Source organism: Leucopleurus acutus (genome assembly GCF_964270905.1).
Source record: "Leucopleurus acutus genome assembly, chromosome: 2".
NCBI lineage: Eukaryota > Metazoa > Chordata > Mammalia > Artiodactyla > Delphinidae > Leucopleurus > Leucopleurus acutus.
Genome location: NC_139143.1, coordinates 125,869,097 through 125,890,523, shown reverse-complemented (window position 1 = coordinate 125,890,523; position 21,427 = coordinate 125,869,097). Strand labels below are relative to the sequence as shown.

General features: G+C 39.2%; 2 protein-coding genes across 9 annotated transcripts in view; one reads left to right on the top strand and one right to left on the bottom strand.

Annotated features, from left to right (window-relative positions):
• Nucleotides 1-9,561, top strand: part of AK5 (adenylate kinase 5) — a gene marked incomplete at both ends in the record, with an annotated part of 236,929 nt that extends 227,368 nt beyond the window's left edge. For 4 of the 6 annotated variants that reach the window (XM_082863294.1, XM_082863292.1, XM_082863293.1 and 1 more), the window contains one exon: nt 9,493-9,561. In XM_082863294.1, coding sequence (XP_082719420.1) covers nt 9,493-9,561 — 69 coding nt within the window. The remainder of the gene's footprint in view (nt 1-9,492) is intronic. The other 2 variants (XM_082863290.1, XM_082863291.1) reach the window with 2 other exon arrangements.
• A 5,372-nt stretch (nt 9,562-14,933) lies between these two features.
• The window catches only part of ZZZ3 (zinc finger ZZ-type containing 3), a 99,694-nt gene continuing 93,200 nt past the window's right edge, over nt 14,934-21,427 (bottom strand). For all 3 annotated transcript variants that reach the window (XM_082832742.1, XM_082832740.1, XM_082832741.1), the window contains 3 exons: nt 19,326-19,460; nt 16,699-16,799; nt 14,934-16,379 (listed from right to left, as the gene is read on the bottom strand). In XM_082832742.1, the coding sequence (XP_082688868.1) occupies nt 16,235-16,379; nt 16,699-16,799; nt 19,326-19,460 (381 nt within the window). In that variant the 3' untranslated portion in view covers nt 14,934-16,234. The remainder of the gene's footprint in view (nt 16,380-16,698; nt 16,800-19,325; nt 19,461-21,427) is intronic.

The window sequence follows — 21,427 nt, the reverse complement described above, 5'->3', positions numbered from 1 at the left end:
CCCCTTCCCCTCCCTTCTGACAACCACCCATTTTCTCTCTGTGTCTATGAGTCTGTTTTTATTTTGTTTTGTTTGCTTGTTTTGTTTCTTAGATTCCACATATAAATGAGATCATGCGGTATTTGTCTTTCTCTGTCTTGACTTATTTCACTTAGCATAATATCCTCTAGATCCATCTATGTTGTCACAGATGGCAAGAGTTCATTCTTTTTATGGCTGAGTAGTATTCCATTGTTTATGTACCACATCTTCTTTATCCATTCATCTACTGGTGGACGTTAAGGTTGCTTCCGTATCTTGGCTATCGTGAATAATGATGCATATATGTTTTCAAATTAGTGTTTTTGTTTTCTTCGGGTAAATATCCAGAAGTGGAATTGTTAGATCATGCGAAGACTTGACTAAAAAGCAAAGTAGAGGCTTCATTCCTCCTTCATACAATAAATATTCTAGATCAGCATTGTCCAACAGAGGTATAATCTGGGCCAAATAGGTAATTTACAATTTCCTAGCAGTCGCATTAACCAAAAAAAAGTAAAAAGAAACAAGTGAAATTAATTTAACAATATATTTTATTTAACCTAATATAGCCTAAATGTTATCATTTTAACATGTAATCAATATAAAAAATCATTAATGAGATGGTTTTATATTCTTTTTACAATCTATGTCTTCAAAATCTGGTATTTAAGCATATCTCAATTCAGATTCTAAATTTTCATCAGAAATACTAGAATGGTATTTGTATCTCATAAAATTTCCAGTTGAAAAGGTAGATTTCACATACCCAACTTGTTCAATATACATATATATATATATATATATATATATATATATATATATATATATTTTTTTTTTTTTTTTTGGTGGTATGTGGGCCTCTCACTGTTGTGGCCTCTCCCGTTGCAGAGCACAGGCTCCGGACGCGCAGGCTCAGTGGCCATGGCTCACAGGCCCAGCCGCTCTGCGGCATGTGGGATCTTCCCGGACCGGGGCACGAACCCGTTTCCCCTGCATCGGCAGGCGGACTCTCAACCACTGCGCCACCAGGGAAGCCCCAAATATATTTTTTAATGTTCCAATAATTGAGTCAAATATTAGTTTTAAAAGTTAGATTCACCTTAATTATAGAATATCAAAAACTTAATTCCTCATTTATACTAGCCACATTTCAAGTGTTCAGTAGCCACCTGTGGCTAGTGTTTACTGTATCCTGGATAGTTCTAGCCTCTTCTAGAAAGTTTGAACTAGGTACTGCAAGTAATGAAGGGAACCACTAATTTCAAGCAGGGACATGGCTGATCAGATCTGTTTTAGAAAAGTCACTTTAAGAAAGGACAGTTTTTTGTTTTTTTGTTTTTTCATGTCTGTGAGAAGATGTTAGTCAAATTTAAACTACAGACAGAATTGAGAGGGAGAGAAAGAAGGAAAGGGAGTAGCAGGTAACATTTTAAATGGACAAACTGCTGGTACTTTGGGAAGTCCTGTGTATAGAACCATCATTAATGTGCAGATTATGAATCATCCTTGTATTTTTGCTAAAGCTTGTCCTTAAAGCTCTCTAAAGTAAAGGTGTACATAGTCCTCCTTCTTTCTAAGGCCTTGAGAGTGAGGAGTAATGTGTGGCCTGACCAGATCTCTGAAATGGACAACTCCCCAGGGGCAGCCTTTTCCATGACCCCGACTTTGGAAAAGCGCATCTAATGATTGTCCAGAGACGTGCACAAGTGCTGCATGTGAAGGACTTGGCCATGGCTGGGCACCACGCTCTCCTCTGGCTGTGAGGGATCCCTGTGGTGTGGGGCTCTGTCTGGTTGAACAGAGGACTGGGTTAGAAGAGGAAAAAGGTGGCCAACACCCACACAATCATCATAAAACACTCAATAGCAGCTTGGTTTTTTCCCAGGAGCCCCATGGCGCCAATGAAACTCAAGCAATGTTTTGAACAGTGTAGGAAAATTCAGGAAAAACACTCCATCTGGGCAGTGTTTGAACCAGCCAACTGTTTTTTTTTTTTTTTTTTTTTTTTATTTATTTATTTATTTATTTTTGGCTGTGTTGGGTCCTCGTTTCTGTGCGAGGGCTCTCTCCAGTTGCGGCGAGCGGGGGCCACTCTTCATCGCGGTGCGCGGGCCTCTCACTGTCGCGGCCTCTCTTGTTGCGGAGCACAGGCTCCAGACGCGCAGGCTCAGTAGCTGTGGCCCACGGGTCTAGTTGCTCCGCGGCATGTGGGATCTTCCCAGACCAAGGCTCGAACCCGTGTCCCCTGCATCGGCAGGCGGACTCTCAACCGCTGCGCCACCAGAGAAGCCCCAGCCAACTGTTTTTTTTTTTTAACATCCTTATTGGAGTATAATTGCTTCACAATGGTGTGTTAGTTTCTGCTTTATAACAAAGTGAATCAGCTATACATATACATATGTTCCCATAGCTATTCCCTCTTGCGTCTCCCTCCCACTCTCCCTATCCCACCCTTCTAGGTGGTCACAAAGCACCGAGCTGATCTCCCTGTGCTATGCGGCTGCTTCCCAATAGCTATCTATTTTACATTTGGTAAAGTATATATGTCCATGCCACTCTCTCACTTCGTCCCAGCTTACCCTTCCCCCTTTCCGTGTCCTCAAGTCCATTCTCTACATCTGCATCTTTATTCCTGTCCTGCCCCTAGGTTCTTCGGAAGCTTTTTTTTTTTAATTTTTTTTTTAGATTCCATATATATGTGTTAGCATACAGTATTTGTTTTTCTCCTTCTGACTTACTTCACTCTGTATGACAGTCTCTAGGTCCATCCACCTCACTACAAATAACTCAGTTTCGTTTCTTTTTATGGCTGAGTAATATTCCATTGTATATATGTGCCACATCTTCTTTATCCATTCATCTGTCTATGGATACTTAGGTTGCTTCCATGTCCTGGCTATTGTAAATAGAGCTGCAATGAACATTGTGGTACATGACCCTGTTTTTTTTTGTGTGTGTGTTTTTTTTTTTTGTGGTACGCGGGCCTCTCATTGTTGTGGCCTCTCCCGTTGCGGAGCACAGGCTCCAGACACTCAGTCTCAGCGGCCATGGCTCACAGGCCCAGCTGCTCTGCGGCATGTGGGATCTTCCCGGACCGGGGCACGAACCTGTGCCCCGTGCATCGGCAGGCGGACTCCCAACCACTGCGCCACCAGGGAAGCCCAACATGACTCTTTTTGAATTATGGTTTTCTCAAGGTATATGCCCCAGCCAACTGTTTTATGGTTCATAAATTCAAGGAACTAAAGAGTAGACAAAACGTGCAATTCCCAAGGTGGTGTGACTACTTTCCTAATTTGCAATCTGTTCTGCTGATGGCTGGGCAGAAATACTATCTCTGACTGCTCTACTTTTCCTTCCAGAAGTCAGGTGAAACCTCAGAAATTTAATCATATTTCCTGTTCACTTGCCTTTAGTTTATTTAAAAAAATCTTTTGTATATTGATCAGGGTATCACTTACTGCAGGATTTTATATCAAGTCTCAGACCAAAAGTGATAAATTCTTCAAGTCAGAAGCAAATCCACTCACCTGGTTTTCAATTAAATTAAATATATGAAAACCTCATACATTCTGACTCTGCTGATTCAGAATTGGAGATCCTCTGGGAAAAGATCATGAAGCTTACTTTTACTCTTCATGGGAAAAAAGGGTTGCTGTAAATTAATATTATCACATTGATTATGGGGTGAAAACTTACCGTATGTGGGAGGACACCTTATTTTCGAGTTTGCACAATTGCTGAGGAAGTTCTCTTCACACTGTACAATTAGTATGCTATTTACACAGGATTCTTATCTGTTCATCAAGGACTAAACACTAGCACCTTGTGAGCTCATTTAAATTTGCTCAAGTTGTAAGCACTAAGAATAGTTCCTATAGCTTAGAAAGCACTTAGGAAGTTGGTTCTTTTCCATTTCCTATGAGTTCCACAGTTAGATATGAAAATATAAAAACCACTTGTTGTTCTCTTAAAATATTCCCCATGTGGGAATTAGATGAGATTCAGGAAATGATCAGGTCATCTCTGAAGAACTGAAGGAGAAATCTGGAGAGTAGACAGAAGGCTTTGATCCCACTCAGTTCAGTTGGGCTCTCTTTTGCTCCATAAAAATCCAGTCTATACCTTCCCCCCCCCACTCCCGCCCACACACACAGAGCTTCTATAAGAAAAAAGATGTTATCTCATTGCCTCACAATTTTTGTTCTCAGAATTCTGCTTCTTGGGCCTAATGAGGGTCTCAGATTAACTTCATATATTTCCCACTCACCCAAGTCAAAGGCTGCTTTTTGCATCTAGAAAGTCTCATTATTTGATTCTGTCTTGAAATCTCCTCACGTCCTTAGGCTCCACAGAGGCACACACCACAGCACGTGAGTCTGGATGGCAATGAGCAGCTTTCTTTTATTTAATTAAATAAAGCAAGCCCTGGATTTAAGCCACAAAGCAAAATGAAGAGGGAGGTTTTGGATGGAAATAGAAGCGGGAGATGGCTCAGCTAAAGCTCCAGGGCATGACTCACTCCCTCAACCCAGCTTGCAGCTTCCCCCAAACATCAGCCTTGGCCTGATTGACAAGATCCCGCTGCAAAGCCTTCTGCCTCCCAGTCTCAGACGTCAGAAAGTATCAAGTGTCGCCCTTCAGATGCTTGTGCTCATTAGCCCTTGTTTCTGAAACCAAGTTGCCCAGCTTTTACAAGAGAGAATCCATATCTTTCTATAAAGTCCAGATAGTGGGTCAGAAAATGGGCTCCAAGAGTGTGTTTCTGCTCCTACAATAGCCTGTTTCTGTGAGGAAAGTGAAGAAGGAATGGGAAAATGAGGGTACTTTTTTTTTTAATTGAAATATAGTTGATTTACGATGTTGTGTTAGTTTCAGGTGTACAGCAAAGTGATTGTTATACATATACATTTATATTCATTTTTTAGATTCTTTTCCATTATAGGTTATTACAAGATATTGAGTATAGTTCCCTGTGCTATACAGTAGGTCCTTGTTGGTTATCTATTTTATTTTTTTAATTTTTAAAAATATTTATTTATTTATTGGCTGCTTTGGGTCTTAGTTGCGGCACACGGGATCTTTCATTGCAGCATGCGGGCTCTTCATTGTGGTGCGTGGGCTTCTCTCTAGTTGTGGCACACAGGCTCTCTAGTTGTGACACCTGGGCTCAGTAGTTGCAGCATGAGGGCTTAGATGCCCCACGGCATGTGGGATCTTAGTTCCCTGACCCGGGATTGAACCAGGGTCCCCTGCATTGCAAGATGGATTCTTAACCACTGGACCACCAGTGAAGTCCCTGGTTATCTACTTTACATAAGGCAGTGTGTATATTTTAATCCCAAACTCCTAATTTATCCCTCCCCCGTGCCTTTCCCCTTTGGTAGCCATAAATTTATTTTCTATGTCTATGAGTCTATTTCTGTTTTGTAAATAAGTTCATTTGCATCATTTTTTTTTAGATTCCACATATAAGCGATATCATATGATATTTGTCTTTCTCTGTCTGACTTACTTCACTTAGTATGATAATCTCTAGGTCCATCCATGTTGCTGCAAATGGCATTATTTCACTCTTCTTTAATGGTTGAGTAATATTCCATTGTATATATGTACCACATCTTCTTTATCCATTCATCTGTCAATGGACACTTAGGTTGCTTCCATGTCTTGACTATTGTAAATAATGCTGCTGTGAACATTGGGGTGCATGTATCTTTTCGAATTATAGTTTTCTCCAAATATATGCCCAGGAGTGGGATCACTGGATATCTAGAGGATACTTTCTAGATACCTATCTAGAGCCAATCTCTGAGGAAACAAATGTTTCTGTTTGATTATGTCAACCTATTCCATAAAAACCATTACCCGACTCCCCATTATTCTTATATAATAGTCTATTGGCCTCTTTATAGTCAACCTCTTTTTATTATTCCAGCTTCACTCCTTGCTACTCCCACTAAGTTCAACCATCCAGCTATTTTGAACTGGTGGATGTAATATACAAGGATGTAGTCAACAAGTACAAGGACTTTGGAGTCAGAGACCTGGGTTTGAAACAGGTGTCTGACACTTGCTTAGTTGTATGACCTTGGGAAATTTAATTCGTCTTTCAGGACCTGAGTTTCATCATCTGTGAAATGGGGATAACAATACCTGTCGCCTAAGATCATTGTTAGAATTACCTGTTTGTTTAAAAGCACTTGTGCTAGGGAGGAGGGGAGGAGGGAGCAGGGGTTGGAAGAAGGGAGCAAGTGAGAGGAGAGGGAATGAGAGAGGAGCAGAAAAGGGACGGTGTGATAGATGGAGGGAGCCCAGTAGGGAGTGAGGGAGTGAGCAAAGCAGGGATGGAGGGATGGACGGGATTAAGAGAGGGCAGGAGGGAGGGGAGAAAAGGAAGCGAGAAAGTAAAGCAAGGGTGGAAGTGAAAAAATATAGCACTTATGCTTCATTAGTAGTAAAGTGTATTATTTTTAATGATGATGACGACGACAACTTTCCTCAGGAAGCTTCCTGCCCTTCCAAGATGGTGTAAAGTATCCCTTTATCCAGAGCTCCTGTGCTTATCTGACAACAGCGTGAATTCCTGTTGTTTGTCTTTACCCTTGAGCTGTGAGCTCCTTGAGAGCAGGACCATTATGTCCATTTCACCGTGGTTTCTCCAGCATGTAATATATTGTTGGCACCCAGAAGATGTTTGTTGGTTGAAAGGGAAAAGAAGAAGAGGTGAAGCAACAAGCAAGGTGCTATGAGGGACAGAAAACAGCAACGTCCCTGCCCCCCAGATGGAGAGCCGCCAGCCAGGGAGACAAACCAACTGCGGGTTGCTCTTTAACCCTCCTGTAAGGATCAAGTATGATACGTTTATGGGGAAGAGGGGTAGAAGCTGAAAAAATGTTTTTAGGTTTTATTTTTTCCTTGTGAGATACAGCATACATACAGGAATGTGTAAAAGTTATATGTAAAATTTGAAGAATTATAAAATGAACACCGTGTAATCACCATGCAGGTCAAGAAACAGCACAGTCACAGAAGCTCTGCCACATGTCTCTCCCTCCCAATCAAATCTCCCTTCTTCTCCCCAGGAAGTAACCACCACCCTGACTTTTATGATAATTATTTCCCTGGTTCACTGTGGTTATATCATCTGTGTATGGATCCCTAATCGATATAATTTAGCTTTGCTCATTTTTGAACTTCATATAAATTGAATCGTACTGAATGCATATTTTTTCAACTTCTTTCCCTCAACCTTGTGAGATTAATCCATGTTGCTGGATGTAGCTGTAGTTTGTTTTTTCCATTACTATAGTATTCCATTATATGACTATGCCACAATTTATTTATCCATCTACTGCTGATGGACATTTGCACTTTTTCCGGTTTGGGACTACTATAAACAATGCTTCTACAAACATCGTTATTATCTATTTTCTAGGACATTTAAACATTTTCCTTTTTTTAATCTGGCTGTGCCGGGTCTTAGTTGCACACAGGATCTTTGTTGTGGCGTGCGAACTCTTAGTTGTGGCATGTGGGATCTAGTTCCCTGACCCGGGATTGAACCCGGGCCCCCTTGCATTGGGAGCGTGGAGTCTTACCCACTGGACCACCAGGGAAGTCCCTAAATGTGTACTTTTTTTTTTTTTTTTTTTCCTTTTGAGCATTCATTCTACCTCTGGAATCCCAGGGGTTGTGAAATCAAAACTCGTCTGCACAAAGAAGGTAGACAGGAACTGAAGCAATCATCTAGAGTTTCTCAAAGTGTGGTCCGAGATGATCCACATCAAAATCATTTGTAGAACTTGATTAAATTCGCGGATTAGAAGGCCCAGCCGAACTCACCAAATGAGAACCTCTGGAGATGAAGTATGAAAAAGCTGCATTGTAGCAAGCTCACGACCCCGCTCCCTCCATGAGTCTCATTCGCATCATGGATGCTACATGTGCGGTGGGACAAATCTCAGTGGTTGGCACAATATTAGGAAATTTTGAGAGGAGCGGGTGGTAGTGCCTTCATGCCCAGGAAATCAGCTCCCTCCTACTTCCTCTGTTGTTGGCTCCTTGCCCTGGCGTATCAACAATCTCCAAGAGGGCTCTGCCCTTAGCACTTAGCACACCTGCAAGTTGAGGTCTCAACTTTTGCTTTCTTTTCCACACCCGTCCTTCTCATCCCCCAACCTCTGCCCTATTCCTACCCTGCTCCAAACACTCCAGAACACTCATAAGGTCTCATTTTAACTAACTCAAAGCCTTTCCGTGACCTTTAACATTACTTTATCTACCTCAATAAGCACCTAGCTCTTGCTGTCGTTGTTAGACGGGCTGTAGGTTCACAGCAAAATTGAGCACAAAGTAGAGTTCTCATATTCCCCGTGTCCCAAAACACACTCAACCTCTCCCACTATCAACATCCCACACGGAGTTCCCCGGTGGCCTAGCGGTTAGGATTCCGAGCTCTCACTGCAGGGGACCTGGGTTCAATCCGTGGTCGGGGAACAGAGATCCTGTAAGCCGCACGGTGCGGCCAAAAAAAACCCCCCAGAACAAAAATATCCCACACAGGAGTAGCACATTCGTTATAACTGATGAACCTACATCAACACATCATTACCACTCAAAGTCCATAGTTTACATTAGGGTTCACTCTTGGCGTTGCACGTTCTGTGGGTTTTGACAAACGTATAGCGACATGTATCCACCATTATAATATCACACAGAATAGTTTCACTACAATAAAAATCCTGCGTTCCACCTACTCATTCCTCTCTCCCCCCAGCTCTCGACCTTTTCTACTGTCTCCACAGTTTTGCCATTTTTCCATTACATCATATTGTATGCAGCCTTTTAAGATTGGCTTCTTTCATTTAGCAATATGCATTTAAGTTTCCTCCAAGTCTTTTCATGGCTTGAGAGCTCATTTCTTTTGAGCACTAAATAATATCCCATTGTTTGCATGTACCACAGTTTATTTATCCACTCACCTAAGGACATCTCGGTTGCTTCCAAGTTTTGGCAATCATGAATAAAGCTCCTATAAACGTGTGTGCAGGATTTTGTGTGGACATACGTGTTCTACTCCTTTGGGTAAGTACCAGAGCACAGGCTGCCGGATCATATGCTAAGCATGTTTAATTTGTAAGAAACCGCCAAACTCATTCCCCAAGTGACTGTACCCTTCCACATTCCCATCAGCAAAGAATGAGAGTTCCTGTTGCTTCACATCCTCACCAGTATTTGATGACGTGTTTTAGATTTTGCCCATTCTAATAGGTGTGTAGTCGTGTCTTGTTTTTTTAATTAGGCACCTAGTTTTCAAACAACTACGCTTTTCTCTGTGATTTTGGAGTCCTGTATTTTAAAATTTTGCACAGCAACTTATAAGCAGGTAATCTTTTTTATTACTAAAAGTGGCCTTATTTAAAAACATTTTTTAAGACTAACTTTCTCTTTCTTTCCTTTTTAACACAGATAAATGCAGAGGGGACGCCAGAGGAAGTTTTTCTTCAACTTTGCACAGCTATTGACTCTATTTTCTGAAGGCAAAAATGCATGTATGTTAAGGAGAGTGGAGACAGAGAAAAATATTAAAAGTTCATCCCTTAACACTGTATGTTTCCATTTAAACCTTTTGTATGCCCCCCACCCCCAAATCCTGACATTGCTGTCTGCTTCCCAGCTTGACCTGAAAGGTGTCTGGAAATCATGCATGGTGTATTTGGTATTATCCAACCTTTTCCTCCTAAGTCAGACAGCTGTCTGCACTCACAGCAGCACACTTTTCTATCACCTCTGAGCTAAATTAGTACATGAACAGCAGTGCAGTGCCCATCTGTGTCAGTTGTGCCTTCAGGACTTACTAGGGTCTGATCATTCGGTTCTACTCTCTGCAGATAGGGAGGAGTTAGCATCCCTAACGCCCTGTCACATCTTCCTTCCTCTTCTGAAGATCTATCTCTTGTTACCTGATTAAGGCCCTTAAGATGGGGGGGCAGGCCTGAGCCTCTTCCTCTGGACGTTTCCTCAAGTCTCATCCAGCTCAGAGCTGAAGAGATTGGGTTGACGAGACAACACAAATTGTTCATAAGAAATTTGATTAAATTTGAAAAAATGTGATAAGAGCTTTTTTGTATGTGAAATTGTATAGCTTTTCCAAGATAGCAAAATCTAGACTAGTCACCGGTAACATTTCTCTATTCATTTCTATGATACTGGCTACTTGGAATAGTGTCGTATTGGCTAAGTGAACAAATTGAATAAATTATCTAATAACCTAGTCTCTTCTATAGCTGGTGGTGCATTTGGGGAATTATACGTTAAAACCAATGACCAAACAGAATTTAAAAGCATGCGGTGGTTTGGTATCACATTCACTGGACTAATGTCAACTTATGGCTTTGGTTTTAAATGATTATCTAGTTACCAAGCAAGTAAGAAATATAGTAACAAAACTGACGTGGGTGGAAAGGGCATGTCAGTACACCATGTTTAACAGATACCAATGCTGTATTTGTTCCATACAGGCCATTTCCAGGGGTTTGCAAACCTTTTATCCGTATGTAAAATTGTGTTTCCTCAAACCAAACTGGTGAAGTTTGGTTTCTCTTTTGTGCTATCAGTTGCCAAATAAGAGTTTCTTATATATTCTACTGGAATAACTGCATCTTCCATTCAGTCACTAGAAAAGACCACAGTTTCCGTTTGCATGATTTTTTTTTTCTTCAATGGTTGTGCAGATAAGGATCCATTTCTGGGACAGAACTGTATTTTTAAAATCTTTTTTTTTCTTGAAATGGATATGTATAAATAAAGTAAATGGAACACAGGATAACTTTTTTCTATTTATTTGTAACTCACATCATTCTGGAAAGCATTTGAAGCCTTATTCCAAACAGAATTAGAAGCAAACACAGTAAGAGTTGAGATTTATGATATGCTCATATGGTTTTAATTTTGGCCATAGGCCAGTTTTGAGCTATTACAGAAAGAACTTCCAGTGTAATTCATGATACATGGTATTTCCTTTTACTCTAGCAGTCATTCTTAAACAGAAATGTCAGTGTTTGCTAAAGAAGAAATTAAATTTCTTTGGTTACAATTACGCCTCTATTAACAAAAAGGGGCATGTTCCTACAACTCACACGGTTGTGAAATATTTCATTACTACCCCGAGTTGTAACACTCTCTACAGGGGAGGACAAGGAGTATTTGAGTAAATTAGAAAAAGAGTTACAGGATGAAAATCATCAGTTGTGCCAGAAAACACAAAGTGACTCTTTGTAGGAATTAACATTCTTTAAACACATACCACATATTGGTCAACAGCCCATGCCCACCACAGCTTTGATAGACAGCAGGGCAGCAGACAAGCCCAGCCATGGCTTTTATGGCTGCAGTTGGCCACCCTCTTGAAAAAGATCAGCAGGGGTAAATGGCTTTGCCCGGAAGAAGAGTATCTAGAGGTGCAAAGCAAGTCTTCTACAGAACTGTTAAAACAGGTCGACTGACTTGAATGGCTTGATATGACATCACTGAAGTCACTAAAGCAGGAAAGGACCTTAGAGGTCTCTGCTCCTCGAAGAAGACCTTGTCTGTATGTAGAACACATCAGAACACAGTCCAAACTCCTTTACAATGATCTACATTCAAGGCCTCACCTGATCTGGCCCTCTGCCCTCTCTCACCTCAACAACTACCACTCTCCTCTTACTCATTTGATTCAAGCTACACTGGCCCTCTTAACGTTGCCTGAACAAGCTAAGCTCTGTACTGGATCAGGGCCCTTGCCCTTGCTATCCTTCTGCCTCTTCCTTCAGATTATCCACAAGGCTAACTCCCTCACTCCATTTAGGTCTCTGTTCAAATTTACCCTTGTTGTTGAGGTGTTCTTTGATTATTCCCTCTAAATGGCAGGCTGGTCCCGATTCGTCCATCATTTTTTTTTCAAGCATTATTTTTCTTCACAGCATTTATGTCTGCATAAAATTACATAGTATTTTTTATTTACTTGTTTACCGCAGGTCTTCGGCATTAGAATATAAGCTTCAGAAGGGCAAGGCTCTGTATCCTCAGTCCCACACATAGCAGTCATTATGGAGAACTAACATTTAAATCCTCTGAACCTTAGTTTTCTCATCTGTACCATGGAGGTCACAATAGTAAGCAACCTCATAGAGGTGTTGTGCTGATTAAGCAGGTTAATAATACATGTAAATCATTTACTAGTTCCTAGTGCTCAATAAGAGGCAGCTCTTTGTCAACGTTTGTTGAGGGTCTCACTTCCACAACTGAGACTAGGACCCAGAATTTCCATGCTAGTTAACATTATATCACTCTAAAAACATGGCAGAAAATGGGGTCCCAGAGAGAACCAAAATCTCAGCCACCCAGGTTTGAACCACATCCTCCAGATAAAATAGGATGTAATGATCCTTTATTCCTCCCAGACCCCTGTAAAGGAGATCTCCTGAGGCAAACCCTCTAAGGGTCCCACAGATGCACTCACAGACACACTCAGACACAGGTGGTTTCTCTAACTTCCTAGAGAAAAATGTAACCAAAACATTGGTCCTACTACCAATAAATATTTATTGAGAATCTACTAAGAGCCAGGCCCTAGGGATAAATATAGACACAGATGGTCTCTGTTCTCATGGAGCTAAATGTGACACCATGCTCAAAAATCCATTTAATCAGCTACTTGAACTGTAGGGGAAAAGGTTTTTTGTTTTTTTTTTTCCTGGGATCATATAAACAGAAGCCCAGTTTTCTTCAAGATGAAATAAAAACAAACCTTTAGAACCTAAATAGGACATAATCTTGTGTAAAAATCTACTTGTTATCTGGAGGCTTTCAATCTACCCAGTGTACCTAGAATAATGCCCTTCAAACTCTGTTATCCACAGTAAGAAGTATAGTTTATACAGCATGCCACTCTTATGTTTATAACTACCATAGAAATTTGCAAAGTATTTATCCTTAATACATGTCATATATTATTTTTTTAATTTCATAAAAAAAATGTTCCTCATACCTCAGTAAATTGTTGTGTTCTGCAATTTAATTTAAACAAAAGAGAAAAGGAGAGAAAAATGGACACAGCATACTATTAGGTTAAGTGAGAGGCACCAAACATGCATGGAAACAAATCGTACCTGAGGCAGAAGACCCAAGTCTTCAGTCCCAGCTTTGCCTAAAGCCTCATGACCACATGTTTGCTGTCAAATTAGAATATGTAAATTATGTGTTTTCCTAATTCATCATGGGGCAGACGGTTTCACATATCGATGGGTTTCCCCATCCACAGATATGCTGCTCTATTCTGAGCTATAAACCTGGACGTGCGCTCACGTCTGTACTCTAGGGTGCATACCGCACCAGAAGAGAAGACAGAAAAGCAACTCCTGCACACCTCCACCTCCACCATCTCTGAGACCCCTGACACAAAGGGAACATTCTTGCTCAGACGCTGACTCTGAAGCAATCTGTCTGGGCTAAAATCTAAGCATCACCACTTTACTAACTATATGACCTTGGGCAAGTTACTTAACCACTCTGGCTAGATTTCCTCATATGAAAACAGGATAAAAATGAACCTGCCTCATAAGGTTGTAAGATTAAATTTGTTACTGTATGCTTGCTTGGCACGTAACAAGCACTCTATCAGTGTCTGCTATTATTCTTAGCACACATCACACACCACCCAAAATCCCCTCTGCCTAAAAACATTAAAGCAGTGGTTTTAGGTGTCATTAAAAGTTCCTTCAGTTCTTAGCAAATAACTTGAGCAGAATATTTCAGGAACTACAACTGACCTACTGAATACTACTAAATAAGTGATGCTTTAATAAGTAGGTCTATGTTGTCTTTTACAACCAATGCTTCTATGTAGGAGATGGAAGGCCTACTTGCAAATGAGAGCCCTGTGCATTCCTGCAGTCCTCACATTAAAACAACAACAAAACACATTACCACTACTACTACCCTTTTAAAGCCATGAGGACTGTTTGCTTGGAGCTGAAAAATGCAAAATAAACACATCTTTGCTCAAGCAGAAAATTTTGTTACTCAAAATTCTCAAAATCTTTGTCCTTAAAAAATACATTTAAGTGGATTTATTTTGTCTATTCTGCTTATATAAATATCAATTGTATCACTCTTTCAAAGCACACTTCATACTTTATGGGATTTCTGAATGGCTCTGAATGGTTCTCCAAAACTGACTGGTATTACTTCTATGCAAACACAGAAGTTACCATCAAGTGCTACTTCAACTTTACTACAAGTTGAAGGTAGATCTCTGGCATATTCACTTGAAGTATAATAGCCAAATGCCCAGAATGTTAATGATTCCCCTCTTCTTGCCCCAACTAATAATTCCAGAGCAAAAACTCTAATTCAAGTCCATTTCCTTTTCTTCTGATGTGATATATTTTATCAAAATCATCAGTATTCTTTAATCAATATATTACTTTAAAATTCTCATATTTCTATAGTTAAAACTGTATTACTTTTCTCAATTGAAAGAATTCAGGGTATTATTTCAGTACCCTGCAATGTATTGAAGAGGACTGGTAAATAATGTCCCCTTGATTTAAAATTGGAAAAAACAGGAGACTCTAAAAATTGCGTCAGTATACTTAATCTTAGAATATTTATATTTTCTTTTCCAGTAGTCAATAATAATTTCCAGGGAATACAGCGATTTTCAAAAACCACTTATTTAACACATGGGGGGCTTATTTCATCAGAAAGAATGATAGGTTAAAAGTTTTCAACCTAAGTTTAGTTTTCACATCTGGACATTAATAATTGTCTTTTTCTTTAACCATGGTACATATTCTTTTTTGTTAACCTAGTTTAGTGTTTCAGCACACACACTGAGTGAAAACATTACCATCTTTTACAGAGCTTCTCAAGTTTACCTTCTTTTCCATCATATAGTCCTTACTCTTTTTTAATGGACAGATAGGTAAAGGAAAAAAAAAAAAACCTTAAAAAAAATTGTTTTGGTTTTAATACTAGTAAAAATAAAATCCAAAATCTAGCCGAAGGAAGTCACAACAAGCATTCTATAATATAAACAGACAGTATCCACATAGTTTATTTCTCACAGTTCTTCTGACAAATGAACATTATTCAAGAACATACTGTATACACAGATAAGAAGAAACATACAAAATGTTTTAAATGATGCACAACAAAATCCAGCAGTATAAAAGAATGCATGTGAGCTCTTGCTCACTGCACAGACTAAATTTAATCACTTGTTTAAATAGTAATAAAAATACAATCTTTTATGGATCTTGTGCAGACTACAAAAGAGGGAAATTATTACCATATATATGATTTTTCTATTAGGCAGTTTTCTTCTATGAGTTGCACTGACAACTCCAAATACAGAGGCAGAAGGCTGTGTATTTTAAAGGAATTAATGTTGTGAATTAGAGACTTTACACGGTTACTACCACTGGCACTTTTCACCATAGTTTGTACACATCACATGATCATCTTATATAACATTACATTTAAAAAATATATCTGAGTGACAATTTTATAACATTCACACACCATGAGTTGGTTAAGGAAGCAATGCCACAGTTGCCTCCTGTAGTGCTTCACTGTTGGTAATAAGGACAGTTCATTGTGGTTAAAAGAAATTAGACAACATGGTTAAGCAGCTCCAATTTACTAAAGGCCATCAGCGGCCATCACTGGGACAGTGAGTTCTTTTAAAGTGTATATATCCTAGAAGCAAACACCATCATTGGTTAAAACTTTGTCTAAGGAAGTCAGTTTCTGTGCTGGAAACTATTTTCACAAAACTGAAAGCTACTAAACTTTTAATATAAATACTTTGTCTTCTCATTAGCATATTTATGACCAAGTTCTTTGAAACCTTTGGAATTTACTCTCTCTTTAATATGTGCTCTCATTTCCATCTCACCCATTTAAGATCACCACCTAAAAGGCTTTAAGGTGGTGGTGCGAATTTCACCAGGGAAACCCTTTTGCTCACCAGGAATGTTCAGCTGCTGAACAGTGATCTAGAGCCACAACGGTGCAGAGCTGTTGACGAGAACACTCAGGAAGCTGTCATGCTGTGAGTGTCATTTCAGGGAAAGTAGAGAATCTTTCCAAACTGTGCACATAATTCACAATGATACCATTGCTATGTGTTGAAGAGGACTAGTATATGATGTTCTCTTCCATGTCATCTGTTTGCTGGAAAGTAGTTTGGGTCAAGGTAATTATAACTGGTGCCCTGGGACACACAGTAGTCTCTGTCTAAGAATGTCTCTGACCTATAAACAGGTTCTAGTTGGTGATCTTCCTTGTGAATATCTGTTTCATGAAGGCTGAAAAGAAAACACACACACACACACACACACACACACACATACAAACACATCATTACATGGCATTGGATGCATTTTGGTCTAGATATTATCAAACTTCCTCACAGCTCTACCTGTTTAAATCCAATAATCTCTCAAAATCTCTAATGGAAAGTTACTTCAGATATGGTGTCATTAAGGATAATTTCTTAATTGTCTAGAACAACAAAGTTCAACCCATTAAATGTGGTGATTTTCTAAGCAGTTTAGAAATCAAACTCACTAGTGTCTGAGAAGCTCTTGTCAAAATTTAAGACTTAAAATGATAGATAACACTTACCAGTCTGAACAAGAATCACAGAAATCCAAAGACATTTCTGGAGGACAATCCTGGCAGTGCCACCGAACACCCTGGATAGGTTCTATGCCACAGTTATCACACTATTAAAAATTCAGAGAGAAAAAGTATTAAACTATATTGTTCTCAAGCTTTCTTTTTTCCTGCTGGGCAACACATAATGTGCACATAAACATTCTCTCCTCTCTCCCCATGCACAAGATAGTGGGATAACACAAAAAATGGTTATAAGTTAGGCACAATTTCTAGCAAAATAGTTGAAACTCTATCCATTCAAGATTGAGCTACAATACAGATGGGTGAGAGGAACATCATAATATGCTTTAATTTATTTTTAAAAATCTTAAGTAAATCATCTGCAAACTTGGGCATTTGATTATTAGTAGCTATTGACTTGAAAGGTACCTCAGACCAGTGTACAATGACTGGGATTTAGAACCACTGACTTAATACCATTGTTAAAACTATCCAAATATGTTACAGAAGTATTTAAAACAGGATACCACAGCTAACATAAACCCAACTGAACACAAAATCCTCTCTGAACTTTCACCTTACTGAGTTACTTTCCAAAGCCTTGAAGGCTCCTAATAACCAACGCCCACCATGAAGAAAAGGCAAATTTAGCTCTTTCTCAGTGTTGTGGCAGTGTGGTAGCCCTCGGTGTGTTCTGCGCAATCTTGGAAATCAAAGTAAATCTCATTTCTAGTTTCTTTGATCATCAGGCCAACTAGAGTGGCTGACAGACTGGCAAACAAGCCACAGCTGGGTCTTACAACAAAATTATGAGAAGTGGAGAGAGTTTCTTCCTGGAAAGACACAGCTGTCAATTAGGAAAATCTCTAAATGGAGAAGCAGGACCACTGAAAGATCTAGAAAAGAAAATCATTTAATATATTCTGGCTAATAGCAACTCCAGAGGATCAGAGGTATAAGAATTTTGTTTTAAATTTATTAAGTCACAGCACACATCAGTATTTTTATGTATACCACTACCAGCAAATCTGTAGTTCATGGTCTCAATTTTACTTCCTCCAATCCCACCAAGTATAGCCAGTTCTAACATCTAAGGTGTTCTCAAACCTGTCAATCTCTCTATTTCTACAGCCACCAGTCAAGTTCAGGACATTCTCATCTTTTGTCTAAATTAATGAAGAGAATCTCCAACTAGTCTCCCTGCCCTCAGCCTTGCTTTCTTCCTATCCATTCTCCATACTAATGCCAGAATGATCTTTTTCCCCCTTCACTTAATTTTTTTTCAATTACATAAAAAATATACATGAACAAATTATTATTTAAAGAATTTAACAATACTGTAGTCAGAATTAAGAGTTATCCACTCTAAACCCACTGCCTTCCTAAGGGTTGTATTGTTTAAGAAAATAGGATGATCTTTCCAAAATGCAAATTTCATGTTACTCTGCTTAAAATCCTTCAAAGTTTCTCCAACATTTTAGAAGAGTTTAAACTCCTTAGCAAAATTTCCAAGGCAACTAAATAGCCTCTCACTACTCTCCAGTATGCACACTAGTCACACTCAACTAATTCACTCATTTAACTTCTCTAAATCACTTATGAGATGAAAACAGAATAGGGAAGGATGTGAGTCCATCTTGTTTACTGCTGAATCCCTAGCACTTAGCAAAGTGCCTGGAACATAAATGGATATCTCAAAATTTTGTGGCATGAATAAATGTATTTCTACTAGCCCCTCAAAAAACAGCAGAGATAACGGAATCTGAAAGGGGAAAAGAAATTTCTGATCCATGAACAACAGCAACAACAAAAGAAATAGCCCTATGGATGAATGGACAAAGAAAATGTGTTCTCTCTCTATATATATACACACACACACACACACACACACACAACGGAGTATTATTCAGCCATAAAACAGAAAGAAATCCTGCCATTTGTGACAACATGGATGAAACCTAAGGACATTACGCTAAGTGAAATATATCAGACACAGAAAGACAAATACTATATGATCTCGCTTAAATGTAGAATCCAAAAAAGTTAAATTTAGAATGGAGGTTGCTGAGGGTTGCCAGGGGCTGGGTGGGGTGGGGGGAGGTAGAGGTGGGCGTGGTGTCATTGGTCAAAGGGTACAAACTTTCAGTTATAAGATGAATAAGTTCTGGAGGTCTAATGTACAACACGGTAATTATAGTTAATAATACTGCATTGCATACTTGAAATTTGCTGAGAGAGCAGATGTTAAGTGTTCTTATCTCAAAAAAAACAGATAACTATGCGAGGTGAATTTTTTTTATATCTTAAATTTTTTGTACACAAATATGTAGTTTTTATTTGTCAGTTATATCTCAGTAAATTTGGGGTGGGGAAATAGCTAGAAAAACCTCTCATCTCATATATTACCTCAAAGTATACCTGTATATTTTTCTTCTCTATCTCTACTGAATCATAAATCTCTTGACACCAGTAACTGTGGCACACTACTTTGTATAAATGAACAGGACAAGAGCTAAACTTACTTTTATCTGTGTGCTTGAAAGTCGTGGAGCTTAAAGCTCCGAAAACCACCTTAAATATATCCTATCACCCTTTCAAAAATTAAATGAATAGAAGAATTAAATAGAATTTACCTTGAAGCCCACATGTTGCACAAATCCACTTTCAGCTTGCATTTGCTGAAGTTTCTGTTTTTTTAACTTTTTAAACTGTAATAGTTCCTTATATTCAGGTAAGTTCCTATACATAATAGGAATACTTTCTTCATCCTATTGAAAAAAACAAAACACAAAACAAAACTGTTAGTTTCATAATTAAAATGAACTAGTATAAGAAATACTGATAAAGAGTATTTTTCTATTGACAAGATATTTTTCACATTTAACAGACCCTCGGGCTTCCCTGGTGGCGCAGTGGTTGAGAGTCCGTCTGCCGATGCAGGGGACACGGGTTTGTGCCCCAGTCTGGGAAGATCCCACATGCCGCGGAGTGGCTGGGCCCGTGAGCCATGGCCGCTGAGCCTGTGCGTCCGGAGCCTGTGCTCCGCAACGGGAGAGGCCAAAGAGACCCTCAACCTTTTAGGGCTCATAGAAAATCAGCGCTGCTATCAGCAATAGTTTAGACTAATACTTCTGGAGGGCTTCTTTTTTTTTTTTTTTTTTTTTTGCGGTACGCGGGCCTCTCACTGTTGTGGCTTCTCCCTTTGCGGAGCACAGGCTCAGTGGCCATGGCTCACGGGCCCAGCCGCTCCACGGCATGTGGGATCTTCCCGAACCGGGGCACGAACCCGTGTCCCCTGCATTGGCAGGCGGACTCTCAACCACTGCGCCACCAGGGAAGCCCTGGAGGGATTCTTAATGCAATAGTAATATTGAGTAGTAGGCATCTTCATACGCAAGTACCAAGGGAACAAGGCATGACTCCCACCTCTGTCATACACTAACGCAGCTTCAACCCCATCCCAACAAGTTCATGGCGACTTGGAAGACTCCTTGTAATCTTTTTCCTGATCTGCAGGAAGCTCCTCTTCTCCAATCTAACAGATTTTTAAGCTTCCTCAGGTAAATATGACATTTTCTTAACAAGCAAACTAATCTCTTCTGTTTTCTGCTCAGTACTCCCAATGATCAAGACAGTACATTCCTCTTACTCAAATGGATAAACTTAAGTTACAAAGATTATTATTTACAATAAAGAAATGAACAGTAAAAGCTATATGAATTTGAAGTTGACAGATGAATCACTAACTGCTTCCTATTTTCCCAATTTATTTGTGCTCTGCCACCCAGAATCCATTTCTTCCCTTTGCTACCTCATGACTGATCCCATGGTCACTGATTTCCACAACCCTCCTAAAAGCATCCCCAATTCATTAAGCCCATGTTCCATCAATTCTCAATCCTGGACCAGACAACCCCTGCACCTCCCGTTCCTCCTACTCTCCATGTTACGTATTCTTCACTACTATATTTATATTATATCAAGGAAACTGATGTTTATAGAAATTATAACATATGCTCAAGCTTACATAGTTAATTAGTTGCAGAATCAAGTGATTTGAACCCAGATTTGTCCATATAACTAACCCCTTACACACCTAGCAGCCCAAGGCCTAAATCTAAGTGTTATCCTTAATTTTATACTGTTATATCTAATAAAACATAATTCTGTCACTATTTAATACTACCTAAAATCTCTCTCAAATCAGTCCTCTATAGTATCCACTCCCTCCTCTGTCTCACTGTTGCTAAAAATGGCTTCCTCGCTATCTACAGTGTCAAGCCCAAAGGCCTCAGCTGGATAATGATTCTTTACAATCTCACACTTCAACTACCTTATCTCCCACTATCTTTCATCCATTTCAAATTCTTGTCAACTAAAGATGTTAAATTATAGCTACTGCCTTCCTATGTTACCCCTGAGAAAGACAACATAAATAATGTAATAAATACGTAATACCAATAAATATGATGTAACCCAAATAATTAAATAATGTAGTAAGAAATTTTACAATAAAATGTATTAAATTTAGATATTTTAGGCAAATACAAAGAATACAAACTCTGCTAAATTTTTTAATTTGCATTTTAAGTCTAAGAGTATTATTAAATTTGGTCAACAAGATTAAGTTAGATATATGTATACATATAGCTGATTCACTCTGTTATACAGCAGAAATGAACACATTGTTAAGCAATTATACTCCAATAAAGATGTTAAAAAAAAAGTAAAATCA